The following is a 14,259-nucleotide window of genomic DNA, read 5'->3' as shown; positions in this document are numbered from 1 at the left end:
GATCATGGTTCCTCGGTGTCTGCAGGGAGCTGAATCCAGGGCCCTCTTGACCACCAGTACGGAAGGGTGCTCGAGCCCCTGCGTACAGTCGTAGTATTCGTGCAGAACCTACACCTGTCCTTCTGTGTACTCGAAATTCAGGGCACGGGACAGCGAGCCCTGGACAGCTGCTAACGTGGTCCCATGAGGTCTTACGTTCTTTAGCATTGTGATGTGATTTGTAGCGGCGGTTTTGACACCTGATTGCCCGGTGCTCACGGTGCTTCCCGCGGGGGCTGCAAGGTGCAGCGCCGATGTCGCTTCCTGACCTCATGGGTCAGGCTCCACACACACCTGTGCCGCTTGCCGAGCAGAGTGCGGCAGTGACTGGTGGCAGTATTTCGACTCCCAGGCACGCGTGAGGGGAAGACGGCTGCTAATGAAGTACCTGTGTGAGATTTCTTATTTAACTTTATAAAAGTTTAAAGAAAGATTCCGTTAGCAGGACGTCGTGTTTACACTCTGGGCACGGCAGTGGTTCGAGTACGTAGCACATCTCGGTTCCTTTCTTCATCCTCCCTTCCTCTTCCTCCCGCCTCCGTCGCTCAATCCCCTTCCCCTTTGAGAAGAAATATCTTCCCACTTCCTATAGCTGCCTTTTTATCTTGCTCTTTTTTATTTATAGTTTGGCTTTCTGACAGGAGATACTGAAGCTTGTGTGTCTGGTTTATTTCACTCACCGTTATGGTCTCAGGGTGCATCCAATTTCCTACAGATGACTCCAGTTTTCCCTTCTTTACGGCAGAGTAGTACTCCGCTGTGTAGATACCGCGTTCTCTTTATGCATTCGTCTGTGGATGGACACATACAGGCCTCCTGTAGAATTTAGTTGTTCGGCGTTGTGCTGCTGTAAACACGGGTCTGCATGGATCCCTGTAGTATGACGTCTTGACCTCTGTAGGGAAGACGCCTAGAGTGAGAGCACCTGGGTTGAGTGGCACTGCTGATTGGGTTGTCTGAGGAATCTCCACCCTGGTTTTCATAGTGGTTACACCATCAACAGTGTAGAAGGCTTCCTTTCCCCCATTTGTGTTGTTTTAGAAATGGTTTTGATAAGTTAAAATATAAAAAGAAAGTTTTGGAGCTCCCACCCATTAACCATATTAAATAAATATTTCCTGCGTGGCTCAAGGCAGTTCCCGCTCACCGAGGGCAGCCAGCCACAGACGCGGCAGCTGTACTTCAGTCACCTTTAAATTCCTTATGATACCTGCTACACTGCACGAGCTGTGTAAACGCCTGTGTTAGAGACTGTTTAGGGAGCGATGGTAAGCAAAACGGCAGTCCAGGTTCAGCACAGATGCAGGGTTTTTTTTTCAGATACTTTTTCTGTACCGAGTTGGTTGCATTCACAGATACAGGGCCCGTGGGTGTGGAAGGCTGTGTAGATGCTTAGTGAACACATGCGTGTGCAAGAAACACATCTGTAAAGAGCATGTGTGCATGCTGTTGAATCTAGATGCTAAATCTCCAAAAAATAAAGACATTTCTCCACATTATTGCCACCTACCGAGATCCTGCATGCAACACGGTTATCAACACTTTGATGCCCCTAGACTCCACTGTGTGGCTCATCTCATAAAAGTAGTTAGTATTTCACCAAGGGTGATTAGCTATTCTTTACTTTTTTTTTTTTTTTCTTTTGGTTTTTTGAGGCAGGGTCTCAGTATGTCGTTGAGACTGACCTGGAACTCACTATGTAGCCCATGCTGGTGTCGAATTCAAAGTGATCCTCCTGCCTCAGCCTCCCTAGTGCTGGGATTACAGGCACGCGCTACCATGCCGGGCACTTGTTTTATTTTACTCTTAACATCTCCTGGGTGTGCTCCCTCATGCAAGTTTCTCCTGAGGCATGATCTCCACACGCTTGAGTGTCTCGTAACCTCAAATAATATAACTACTCCTTTGAACACTTCTTATCAGTGTGCAGAGGTAAAAGTGCACAGCCATAGTAGACCGGCTGGGAGGGATTCTCTTCCTCGAGTCCTCCTGGGCGCTGCCCCCAGTGGATGGCGACCTTTCCGAGGCCTCGGCCGGTCCCTGCTGTGGAGTAGCGAGTTCTCACCGTCTTCCCTCTCACTGAAATTCACCCGGATTTATCAGTCCCCCGCCTGTTGGTGGATCATCCTGTGTCTTTGGCACCAGAGAATGTATGCAAGACTCAGCCACCACGTTGCCCAAAGCGGTTACCTCGCTGCTGACTCAGTTAACTGCATCTAAATCGCGCACTGCGGTTCCTCTTGCTCCTTTTTGCTCCGGTGTAGACATAAATCGCAGTTCATTGATTACTCGGGCGCTGTCAGACACTCGGTCCTTTGGAGTCAGAGCCCACGGAGTACAGTAGCTGGGAGCGATTCTGTGTTCCTCTTGGGAGATGTGGGCGGTCCTGGGCCCCCGGCCTGGGCACCTGCGGCGGCTCCGCCCTCAGAGCGGGTGTTGGGCCTTATCGGATTCAACCGCAGCAGCGGGTGCCAGTCCCGGTCACCCCACATGCTGGCCAGTCCCCGGTCCGCCTTGCTTTTCACGTTGATCTCGCTGGTGGTTTACACATTGTCCCCTCCAAAGTTAGGGTGCCCGATGCGCTTTCTCCTGACATGTTGAGGATTAGGTCTCTGCCTGGTCGCTGACGGTCCGGTGGAGTCTCCATGGCTTCCGAGTCTCTTGTCTCACCCTGGACTTGCCTTTGCGCTCGTGTGATGCTTGCTGATGAACCCAGCACAGAGGTCCTTGTGTGAGGAACCCATGCTCCCCGGTTACTCGTTTACTGGGGATCAGACTCAGGGCTTTGTACTGAGCTGCACCTCCAGCCATTTTTTCCTTTCTTTTACATTTTGAGGCAGGGTGTAGCTAAGTCACTAAGTGGCCCAGGCTGGGTTCACACTTGTGATCCTCCTGCCTCAGCCGTCCAGAGGGATGGGATTACAGGTGTTCACCCCCACGCCTGTCCTTGCAGTCCCAATTTGAAAACAGTGCACCCCCAGCTGCTCTGCCTTGGCCTTGAGAGCCTTCCAGTCAGCTTGAGCTGAGCTCTGACAGGAAGCCCATGTGTAGAGTGGTAGACCTTTCTGCGCACGCCCTTCCATCCCTGTTTGGTGGTTTTGCCTTGGGATTTGGAGCCATTACATTTTCCCTCCAGGACCAGCATTTCCCTCCAGGTCGAGAACTTTGGAGACCTTTGGAAAAGTCATAGTCCCCGGGTGGGTGTGCTGGAGGGGCCTGTGAAACCAGCCCTCCTTGGGGATCTTGGGGCCACTTTGGGTGGTGGGTGGGGGCTCCAGTGCCCTCAGCACATGGCCTGGGGGGCAGAGGCTCCTCCAGGCTGAGCCCCTCCCTCCGCCTCTCTGCTCAGACCCCACCTGCCTCCGTTCCTGGGCTTTAGAGACCTTGAACTTGGACCCTGCTGCCTGTGCCGGGGTGAGGGTCATCTCGGAATAAGCCTGTCCCCTCGGTCCTGCTCCTCCGGTCTCAGTTCTTCCAGCTGGGCGGCGGTCAGATCCCCAGGCTGGGGTGGGGAGTGCCAGCCCTGGAAAAGTGTCTCCCCACCTGGGCACCCCCGTGAGGCCTGGTTCTAGGTGGCCTGAGCAAGAGAGGCCGAGACCTCCAGGCCCAAGGTCAGGTGGTCCCCAGGGTGGCCAGTGACTCCCTGGGCCAGGGTGTGGTGCCACGTCGGTGAGGGGCCTGCTGGGGATGGGGTGGACAGTCAGCGGCTCCTGAGGAGCACAGTGACTTGGGAGAGGCTGGGCGGGCAGCAGGAGGGAGCAGGGGAGGGGCTGCCCATTGTGGTCCAGGAATGCGACCCCAGGGGCTGAATGCGGGGCTCATGGAGGACCTGGCCCAGTGGCTTCTGCAGTTTCTCTGCCATCCCAGCCTGTCTCAGGATCCTAGAAGAGAACTGAACACAGACTCTGGCTTCTTTGTCTACTTTACAGACCTCATAAACGGACTTGGGGCACCTGGGCCCACAGGTGTCACTGCCCCCTGCCCTCCAGGGCACCCTAGCCGGCAGAGGCTATTTTTGTGTTGTTTGCTCAGGCCTGGCAAACATCCTGTTCAAACAGGGTCCCCGCGGAGGGAGGCACCCTCGTCCTTCTGTCCTTCTGCAGGTAGCTGTCCCTCCGAAGCACTTAGCCGGAATTCTTCAGGGCTCCAGCATCAGGCAGAGGGGCCTGGCCAGCAGGTCGTGACCTCTGGGCAGGATTGTTTGGGAAACACATTGTCCTGGGATCAAAGGGGTTGAATCCCTGGAGTTCCGGAACCTTCTGATAAGGGATCAGATTTATAGGCCAGAGTTCTTGAATGGATAAAACCTGTGGGTGAAAAGAGACAAATCCAGAATACAAAGAGGGTAAACAGCGACAGGTCAGTTTCCTTCCTCCGCTGCCAGGGCTGGGCCTCTGCAGGACGGCGGCTGTGATAGGCCCTTGCGTGTCCCTCTCAGGAGAGAAACGGCTCCCTGTGTACTCTTCAGCTTGGACTGGTTCGTTTCAGTGCATCTCCTGTGACACCTGCATGAATCGGGTGGATCTCACGTGGATTATGTAGTCTCTGGCATGGAGGCTGCGTCCCGAGCCCCTGCTGGCAGAGGGCAGCAGGCACAGGGCAGCCTGTGTGTGCCGGGGTGTGGCGGGGGGCGTCTCCCAGCAGGGCGGGTTCCCGGAGGAGGAAGGGCAGGGCACGGGTTTCTCCTTGCAGTGCAGTGCAGTTTAAAGTCACCACACACAGGACGTTTACAGGGACTGGGCGTGTAGCTCTGTGTCCTTAAGCACCTGGACAGTGGCTGCACAGACTGAAGCTGTCCCCGCCCACCAGAGCCCCCGCCGTTCCAGGCCCTCTGGAGAGCTCTGCCGCCTGTGTGCCGTGCGTCTGGCTACTTTTCCTGAGCTGGGTCCCTTCTCCAGATGGCCTTGGTCTTTGTGTCCAGTCAGAGTTTTCTAAGCATTTTGCCACCCGAAGACTCTCTTGTCTCACTCTTGTTTTCAAACTTCACGAAGGCAGTGCCCAGTGTTCCCGGTACCTGCGTCTGCCCCCAGCGCACCTGTGTGACGTGGGTGTGTCACCCATGTGGGCACATTGTTGGTGTGGGGATCTGGCCCGTGCTGGGGGACCCTTCCCCTGCCAATGGGCACTTGGGCGCTTTCCAGTGCAGGGCTGCGGTGAGGGCCTGGAGACCATGGGGCCCACCTGTCCTGTATCTGCAGGTGACATCGCTGCCCTGGGGCACTGGGTCCCCTCAGGGAGGGGAGAGCGAGGTCCCTGAGGAGTCCAGCCTCACCCTGGACCAAGGGGAGGCTGGGAGGCTCGGGGGACAGCGGACTTTCCCCCAGGTCCTGCCGCAGGGAGCGCTGAGGGGAAGGTGACTCCTGGGCGGAAAGCGCCACCTGCAGGTGGGTGAGGGGTGGGCAGGCGAGGGCCTGGGTCTTCCAGGTGTTTTCCTGAGGTTGGGCCCTGGGAGCCTCCCCCTTTCACACGTGGGGAGCCTTGTGACGGGGCAGACAGTGAGACGGAGCCACGCATGCCATCCACCCTGACCTCCTGGCGCTCCCGTTGCTGTGCCCTTTGCTGCCCTCCAGGGACCCTGAGGTGCTGTGACTGGTTCTTGGCACCTGAGCCCTGCTAGGCTAGTGGCTGGGACAGCGTGTCTCCTGGCAGGGATATCGTGAAGGGATCAGGAGGGACGTGCAGAGGAAGCTCTTCTCTGGGTGGCTGCTGGCCATGGTGAAGGGGTGACAGCAGGGCACGAAGTCCCTCTTTGTCACACTTTGTCCCCTATTGCCTTCCGAGTGGGATCTGTGGAGCCCCTAGATGAGGAAGGATGTCCGAGGCCAGGGCGTGACTCAAGAGACTAGCTAGTGTGTTGTGCTGAGGTTGGGTGGATGTCAGTTCAGAGACAGAGGTCAGGGAGCCTCTCTTTGAGGAGGCAACACCCCAGAAAAGAGGAGCCACCTGGGAGATGAAGGCAGATGGGGCAGGGCACAGCGAGGAGTGGAGGATTCTACACATTGTGGCCTGTGCAAAGGCCCTGGGACAGGAACAGACCGGAAGAGTTCAAGGAGTAAATGGTGAGGCTGAGAGACAGAGGCTGGAGAAAGGAGACAAGGTGGGGTAGTCGTGGGGTCCCACTGATACAGGGGAAATAATAGAACCCCCAACCTCCTAGTTATCACATATGCTATGTTCCTGCTCCTCAAAATCAATTAACTCTAAGGAACAGTAGAGGTTAAGAGTAGGAAATATTTATTGAGGGGGAGGGATATAGCTCCTGAGAGAGACAGGAGGGGGCCTGAGTGGGTTTCTGGGGACCCCACTTCCCAGGGTAAGTTTTATAGAGCAAAATCACAAGGTGGGTATAATGTGGGACAAAACTGGTCAACTGGTAAGGTGACAAGTACGGCTGCTTAGGTGACCCTGATCCAGTGGGGAAGCAGGTCATGTGGCAAGCGCACAGGGAAAGAGCAAGGACCTTCTTTAGAAGAGGCAGCCCCAGAGGTCTTGGTCACCCATCGGGGTGACTGATGCCTCTCTGGACTTTATTAGACCAGGTGTTGCCGCTCGTCTTGTCCCTTGGGGAGGTGTGCAGGCCTGGACCTCCGCCACAGTTGTGGTGTGTTTTCCCCTCTGCCCTGACTCCCTGGAGGGCCCAGCCCTGCCTGTCAGCTTGGAGTATCTCTGCGTGGCTCAGCTGTCTGTAAAACCACTGCCTGAGGTGGATCAGCCAGCGGGGCCTGGAGGGCAGGAGCTGGAGCAGAGGCCCGGGAGGGGGGCCTGGGGTGCACTTGGAAGCGGCTTTGTGGGATGGGTAGGAGATCTGGCCTTGAGGACCTGAGGGTGCGGGGAGTGGCTGTCTGCAGCCACCTGGAGCTGTCCCGGCGGGTTCTTGGTACTGGAAGACTGAGGGCTTTGGAGACGCTGCCTCCCACGTCTGGGGCAGTACCTGGCAACTCCATAGGTGGCCTCATACTAGTCCCCACTCTTGCTCCGAGTGGGTGGCCCTCCTGGTTCAGGAGTCTTAGCCCGCGTTCCTTTGTTTAGAAATGAGGGAGGTGATGATGGGAAAGGCCAGCAGAGAATGACAGGAAGTCTGCCTCTGAGCCAGGTTGGGAAGCAGGAAGAGGTCTCAACTCAACAGCAAAGCCGTGTCTTGGGTTGCTGATGGTGAGATGCACTGAGGGGACCTTTAGGAATGGCTGCATCAAGTTGCCCAGGCCACCGATGTGGGGTGCTGAGTCCTGGAACAGAGAGGGGAAGTGGAAAACTGAGACTTGGGACTTGAATTCCCCACATCCTCTATCAAACAGGAGTCATAACAGACTCTTGGTAATGCTGGACCTGTGCCTGGCCCGTCTCCAGGACCCAGTCCATCTTCAGCAGCCACCGTTACTTGGCTTGGACGCTCACCACGTGTCATCTGGCCAGGACCCAGGACCTCTTGTCAGCTCACCATTTTAAGGCAGCCATGGCAGATCCCAAGGGAGGATCTGGGGCTTGTGAGAGAGGAAACCTTGAGTGGGAGCTTCAAGCACAGGAACAGCCGTGTGCGCAGGGTGAGCTCCCATCCCCAGAAGTATTTGTACCCAGTACCAAGCAGAGAGTCGGTGCTCATGGTGGTGTCGCTCTCAGCAGCCAGGGAGACTCAGGCCTGACTCTGGCAGCAGCAGGGGAAGGCAGGGCTCTGCCTGGCATCCAGGACCCCGTGTGGCAGGTTGAGGGTGTCTGTGCCACCTTGTGTACCTGGGTCACTGGGATGTGAGCGTGACCAGGAGGACCGTGCGTGTGTGTGTGTGTGTGTGTGTGTGTGTGTATCCCCTTTGAGGACACGTCCCCACGGCTTCACTTCCTGTTGCCAGGCCCCAACACTTAAACGTCCCACAACCTCCCAGGATGCCACTGGCTGGACACCAAGCTGCAACACATGGCTTTCCGGGAACGGTTAAGTTTCAGAGCATCACACTGCTCCTGCTGTGCTCGGAGGCCACCTTCTTCATAACTCAGTAACCATGTCGGCTAGTTCTGTCTCCGAACCTGATTTTGGTCCCTGATTCTGGTCCCTGGATTTTTTTTTTTTTTTTTGAGACAGGGTTTTGCCATGTATTTCAGGCTGGCTTTGAACTCACAGTGATCCTCCTGCCTCAGCCTCTTGAGTGTTGGGATTACAGGTGCCCACCATCACACTTGTCTCTTTTGTTTTAAAAAAACATTAAAATGCTTAGAACTTTAAAGCCTATTTTTTATACTACTAGAGAAAGGCCTGCCCTTTTGGGGGGGTATAGTTTTCTTGGATGTTCTTAATCATTTCTTCACTTTTTGCTTGAATGTTAGAATCATCTCAACAAGTTTGGTGATTATTTACTCTGGGGCTGCGATGAGAATTGCTTTACCGCTGTCGATTAAGTCTAGGAGAACTGACATCTTTGAATCTCTTATGCAGGTACATGGTTTGTATTTAGAGCAAGGCCTCCTGTCATACCCATTAGACAAATATTTTTTCTTCATAGGTCAAACATCTTTACCGTTGGCTTATTTCTAGGTTTGTGTACTTTGTAAATGGTATTTTCCTACTTAATTGTTTCTGGTATACAAGAAAGCCACTAATTTGAGTATGCTGGTTTTATTTTTGGCCATTGTGTTACAGTAACAATTGTTCACTAGCATCATTTTAAACTCATTTCAAGTTGTCATTCTCTTGGGCTGTTTAGGCATTGCACAAGCTAGGCGAGCTCTCTGCCACCAGCAATCTGAGTTTTAAGAGGTTCTCTCCCTCCGACTCCTCCTGCCCTCCTCAGTCACAGCACACTTGCCGTTAACGATCTTCCGTTAGATTTCCTTGCTAAGTTGGGGTGTCCATTGCTGCTAATGCTCTTCCCCCTCTCTCTCTTCCTCTCCCCCTCTCCCCCTTCCTCCCTTCCTCCTGGTTTCTTTCGTTCCTTCATTGGTACTGGGGATTGAACCCAGGGCCATCACACTGGGCTGCCTCCCCAGCCCTTTATTTTATGTTTTTGGTTTGAGACGAGGCCTCGTTGAGCTGCCCACATTGGTCTCAAACATGTGATTCTCCTGCCTCGGCCTCCTGAATCGCTCGCTGACCTTCCAGGTGTGCCGCACACCTGCCTACCGCTGCTGCTTTCTTATCTCCGGCCCCGCTTTGGTGACCCGAATCAGGCTCCTTAGAAGCAAAGCCGGGGTCAGAGCGTCCCGCTGGGGACAGCCCTTGGGAGTGGGGTGGAGCTGCAGGGGCCGGGCCCTGGTCCCCAGGAGCTCAGGATGTGCGTGGGCCTGCGAGGCAGTCCCCTGAGTCCGCCAGCTGAGTGCCTGGTGGGTGGGGTTCACCTGCCAGTGCGGGGTGGCCCCTGGGCCACGGCCTCCTCTGCCCCTGCCACACCCACAGGCTCCACCAAGGACCTGATGGAATCCTGCTGTGCAGTGGGGCAGCAGTGGGCCATCGACAATGACGAGTGTGCGGAGATGCCCGAGAGCGGCGCTGAGGGTGACGTGTGCAGGTGAGACACCACAGGGACATCTCGGGGAGCCCCTCACCCCTCGTCTCTCCAGACAAGAGGCCGTGTGACTCGCCCGGAGAATCAGACTCCGTGTTCTCCGTGCCGGGCCTACGCTGCCTTCTTCAGGGAAATTTCAATCCTGACTCACCCCTGTCTCCCTTCCCGTTGGCTGGGGGCACTGAGGAGGAGTGGGAGCATCCGCCATTCGGACCCCGGAGTTGGGGCCATGGTGTACGCTTGTGTCACTCTTGTGACGGGGAGCTCACCACCTTCCATCGCCGAATAACCGTCCCCAGGATATGCCCCACCTCAGGTGCTGCGCGTGTCTCCCGTAGGCCTGGCCTGGCTTGTTGCTCCAGGACCCTGCATGAAGGCCTTTCTGGGCCTGGGTCTCCCTGTGCCAGTGGGTTCCAGCAGAGGGCGCTGAAGGGGAAGGGCAGCCGCTCCGCTGGCTGTCAGGGACCCACAGCTCCGAGTCTCCTTCCATAAACCAAGAAACAAACGCACGCGGCCTGGTGGGATTGGCGCTGCCCTGCCGCCCACACTGTCCGCCGTGCAGTGCCTCGGGCAGCCTGTGCTGCCTGTCCTCTGGCGGGGCCGTCCTCCTGGGGCGCCTGTGCTGATGCCCTCCCATTGCAGGACAGCACAGAGACACTGCTGCGTGTCCTACCTAGAGGAGAAGAGCTGCATGGCTGGTGTGCTGGGAGCCAAGGAGGGCGAGGCCTGCGGGCCCGAGGACAACAACACCTGCAGTGGGTCCCTGTACAAGGCAAGTGGCTCTCTGTGCAGTGGGGGTCTCCCCACAGGGCTCCTGCACCTGCACAGAAGACACCATCAGCTGCCTGTGACCTGGCACGTGCAAGGCACCGTCCCAGGCACTGGGGACCCAGCAGAAAACCCCTGGAGACAGGCTCTGCTCTGTGGATGTCCTCATCGGGACAGCAGGGCGGAACACAGTCACGTGTGTTGTGTCAGGAGGCGATGGTGTCACAGAGGAGCAGCTGGGGAGAGGAGGCCATAGGCAGTGACATGACACAGGTGTGCTGAAATTTCACAGTGGTAGCAGCTGGCCACAACCACGCCAAGTAGGGGATCCTCATGTAAAAGCCTGGAGGAGGTGGGGGCGAGTAGTGCAGACATCTAGGATACATTCCAACCAGAAAGATGGTACAGTGTGTGCAAAGATCCTGAGGTCAGAGTGCATTTATCACGGCCCAGGTTCGGAGCCACAGGCGCTCAGGTCTTATGCATCACTGGCAGGACCGTGGCTGGCCTGAGGGAGGGATCGGGTACCAGGAAGAGTTTGAAGAATGTAATCTGGGTCCTCCCTGGCATTGTGGGGACCGGTCTTTAAGGGGCCTCCTCCTGCACAGTAGTGGGGTGGGATCAGGAAGAGGAAGCAGCGTGAGCTGACAGAGGTAGGGAGTGAGGTGTGCTGCAGGGGGTGTGGAGGACAGGCTCTGGGGGTCTTGCCACACCAAGGTCTCAGCCCAGTAGGGACTTTGCAGAGGGAAGTGGCTTGCGCTGGAGCTCGTGTGGCCTCAAGACATCAGTTCAGTTGCAGGTGCAGGGAGATCCGCAGAACCCTGGTGTCCTCTCTCACGCAGGGGCTAGAGGTGGGCAGGACAGGGACCTCACCATCCAGGATGGCTGTGCACCCTCCAGGCAGAGGCAGGGGAGGGTGGGGGACTCTGGTCTCCTCAGTTCCTTTTTGTTGTGGTCAAATGCGTGTGACATAAAATCAATCCCGGCATCCGGAAGCATGCCCTCCAGAGACACCAAGTTCATGTGTGTCATTGTGTGACCATCACACCATCCAGCTCTGTCCATCTTCGCAAACGAAACTCTGTCCCCTGCCACTCTAACCCTCCTCCAGCCCTGGCACCCACACCCCCCCTTTCCCTCTCCGTGGATTGGGCCACTCTAGGGACCTCAAGAAATGGACTCACCAGTGTTGTCTTTTTGTGACTGGTTACTGTACTTAGCATAATGTCCTCAAGATTCATTTGTGTTGTCACACGTCAGAATTCCTTTCCTAGTCTCCTAGTGGTTGGGACTTGCACCCAGGGCCTTCACACTGCACTACATCCCCAACCCTTTTAAAAATTATGAGACCTGGTCTTGCTAAATTGCCCAGGCTGATCTCAAACTTGTAATCCTTCCAGAGCACTGGGATTGCAGGCAAGGGCCACCACACCCAGATAGAAGAGCCCCTTTTTACGGGGAGTAAAAAAAGCCTCTGCTTAGATCTCATTGGCTAAAACTTTGTCATGTGGCCACATCCAACTACAAGGGAAGCTGGGAAATGTAGTCTTTATTCTGAGGAAGACAGCAGCACACTGAAAACCAAGAAGTAAAATAGAGACAGTGAGCTGTCTCTGCATCAGAGGTGAGAGCAGACAGTCTGGGAAGCGTTCTGGAGACCTTGAAGAAGGGGCCTGGTCCTGATGGGTGGAAGGGGATGAGTTGAAGAAGCCCATGGGTCCAGAGCCTGGATAGTGGTGAAATCTGTCCAACCCTGCAGGCTGCCTTAGGTCTGGTCAGGCAGTAGGTGAGTGGGATTCTAAGGAAGGGAATGAAAGCATGTGTGGTGGTCAGCTTTCTGGCACTGTGACAGAGCATCTAGCATAAGTGACCCGAAACCTCTCACCAGGCCCCACCTTTCAAAGTTCTGCCCCCCTCTAGTAGCCCAAGCCGAGGATTGAACCTTTGCGACTCAGGGCTTTGGAGACCCAGACCCACTTGTAGCTGGAGGTGCACGCTGCCCTCACCCTGCTGGCCGAAGTCCTCAGGCACAGCTACTGCCGTAGTAAGGGGAGCTGAATAGCATATTGCGGAGAAGTGGACACAGGAGGAGGGAACACCTGGGGCGATCTACCACCATCGCTAAAAGAAATGGAACCTACTTTGCTTTGGAAATATGCAGCCTGAGATGGGGTAGATCTGTACAGCAACTTTAGGGACCCAGGTTTCTCCTTTGCTTTTTAACCCCCTTCAGTGATACTTCGTGGCCCTGATGTCTGTAAAACTCCAGCTATCACATATGTGCTCCAAGAAGGAGGAAGGGGAAAAGCACAATAGATACATTTCCAAGTAGGGTGAGTTCCAGTCAAGAGCTGTCCTGAGAGCTAGGCACAGTGTCACACGCCTGTAATCCCAGCACTCTGAGAGACTGAGGCAGGATGATTGCAAATTTAAGGCCCGCCTGGGCAGTTTAGTAAATTAGCAAGGCCCTTCCTCCAAGTAAAAGACAAAAAGGCCTAGGATGTGTGTAGCTCAGTGTGAAGGCCTTCAGTTCAATCCCCAGCATCGAACCAGACAAAACAAACTACTGAAAACTCTGCTCCGAGGCGCTAGCGCTGCTGATGGCCGCGTCTCCCTCCAGCAATGCTGCGACTGCTGTGGCCTGGGGCTCCGCGTGCGGGCTGAGGGTCAATCGTGTGAGTCCAACCCCAACCTGGGCTACCCCTGCAACCACGTCATGCTGTCCTGCTGCGAGGGCGGGGACCCCCTCATCGTGCCCGAGGTCCGCCGGCCTCCAGAGCCTGGGGCTGCGCTGCACAGAGGTGGGTGCTGTCCCTCCCCGGCCGGAGCCTGCGGGTGGCTTGGGAAGGACGGGGGACCACGGGGTGCTCCCAGCCCAGGCTGGACCCTGCTGCTTTCTGGGAGGACCCTAGGATCGTCACTGCCTGTAGCTTTAAGAACAAGCCCTGCTGGAGACAGAGTTCTGTGGCCTTGGACTGGTGAGGGCGGGGCCCCCCTCATCGTGCCCGAGGTCCGCCGGCCTTCAGAGCCTGGGGCTGCGCTGCACAGAGGTGGGTGCTGTCCCTACCCGGCCGGAGCCTGCGGGTGGCTTGGGAAGGACGGGGGACTGCGGGGCGCTCCCAGCCCAGGCTGGACCCTGCTGCTTTCTGGGAGGACCCTAGGATCGTCACTGTCTGTAGCTTTAAGAACAAGCCCTGCTTGAGACAGAGTTCTGTGGCCTTGGACTGACTCTGCCCTGTGGATCTGGAGCTCGGGATCTCACAGGGTTCTCTGCACGCCATCCACTGAGCACCGGCACCACTGTCCCGTTGCACTGTCCACTCCTCACCCTCCATCTCTGCCCGCTTCCACATCCTCGTTTTTCCTCCCATGCGTCTGCCGTGTACCCGCTCTCTCGCCCTCCTCCTCTCCTGCTATTCATCCTTCCGTCTATTTCTCCTATCCTCTTATTCATTCATCCTCCATCCATCCGTCCGTCATCTTCCCACACACCTGTTCACCCACACGTCCTTCCCCGCACGCGTGTGTCCACCCACCCAACCAGGGGGCTGCTTGGCACTGATGTGAGGACCCACTTATGACCTGGAAGAGTCTGCTTGGAGGTGGTGTTGGCAGGAAATCCAGCCTCAGGGATCAGAAGGCCGATGTGCAGGCAGGGGACAGGTGGGCTGCAGGGCAGGCAGCGGCCAGTGACCACGGCTTCCTTCCTCCTGAGGAGCTGCTAGTCAGCCTGGACCACACAGGTGCCGGCAGTGGGGCCAGACTGGCCATGAACGTGTTCTGGGCTCAGGCTGGGGGGCGGGGTATGGCCGGTGCTGGTGTCCTGGGGGCCCCGGTCCAGGTCTGCCTCGGTCACCTGCCGGCCTGACGAGCTGGGGCGTTAATGTAAACATTGTCATGGGAGACACATTCCTCCCGCGTGACTCCGTCCAGCTGTTCTCTGGGGCTCGGCTCCCTGTGG

At 56.3% G+C, this 14,259-nt stretch overlaps 1 protein-coding gene across 1 annotated transcript in view; it reads left to right on the top strand.

Moving 5' to 3' along the window:
* Positions 1-14,259, top strand: part of Fbln2 (fibulin 2) — a 52,871-nt gene that overhangs the window by 20,700 nt on the left and 17,912 nt on the right. The window contains exons 3-5 of the mRNA XM_010617267.2: positions 9,422-9,533; positions 10,173-10,302; positions 12,919-13,099. Of these exons, the coding sequence (XP_010615569.1) occupies positions 9,422-9,533; positions 10,173-10,302; positions 12,919-13,099 (423 nt within the window). The remainder of the gene's footprint in view (positions 1-9,421; positions 9,534-10,172; positions 10,303-12,918; positions 13,100-14,259) is intronic.

Source organism: Fukomys damarensis, unplaced genomic scaffold (assembly GCF_012274545.1).
Source record: "Fukomys damarensis isolate Sample0158 unplaced genomic scaffold, DMR_v1.0_HiC HiC_scaffold_37, whole genome shotgun sequence".
NCBI classification, from domain to species: domain Eukaryota; kingdom Metazoa; phylum Chordata; class Mammalia; order Rodentia; family Bathyergidae; genus Fukomys; species Fukomys damarensis.
This window is presented reverse-complemented; position numbering and strand designations above follow the sequence as displayed.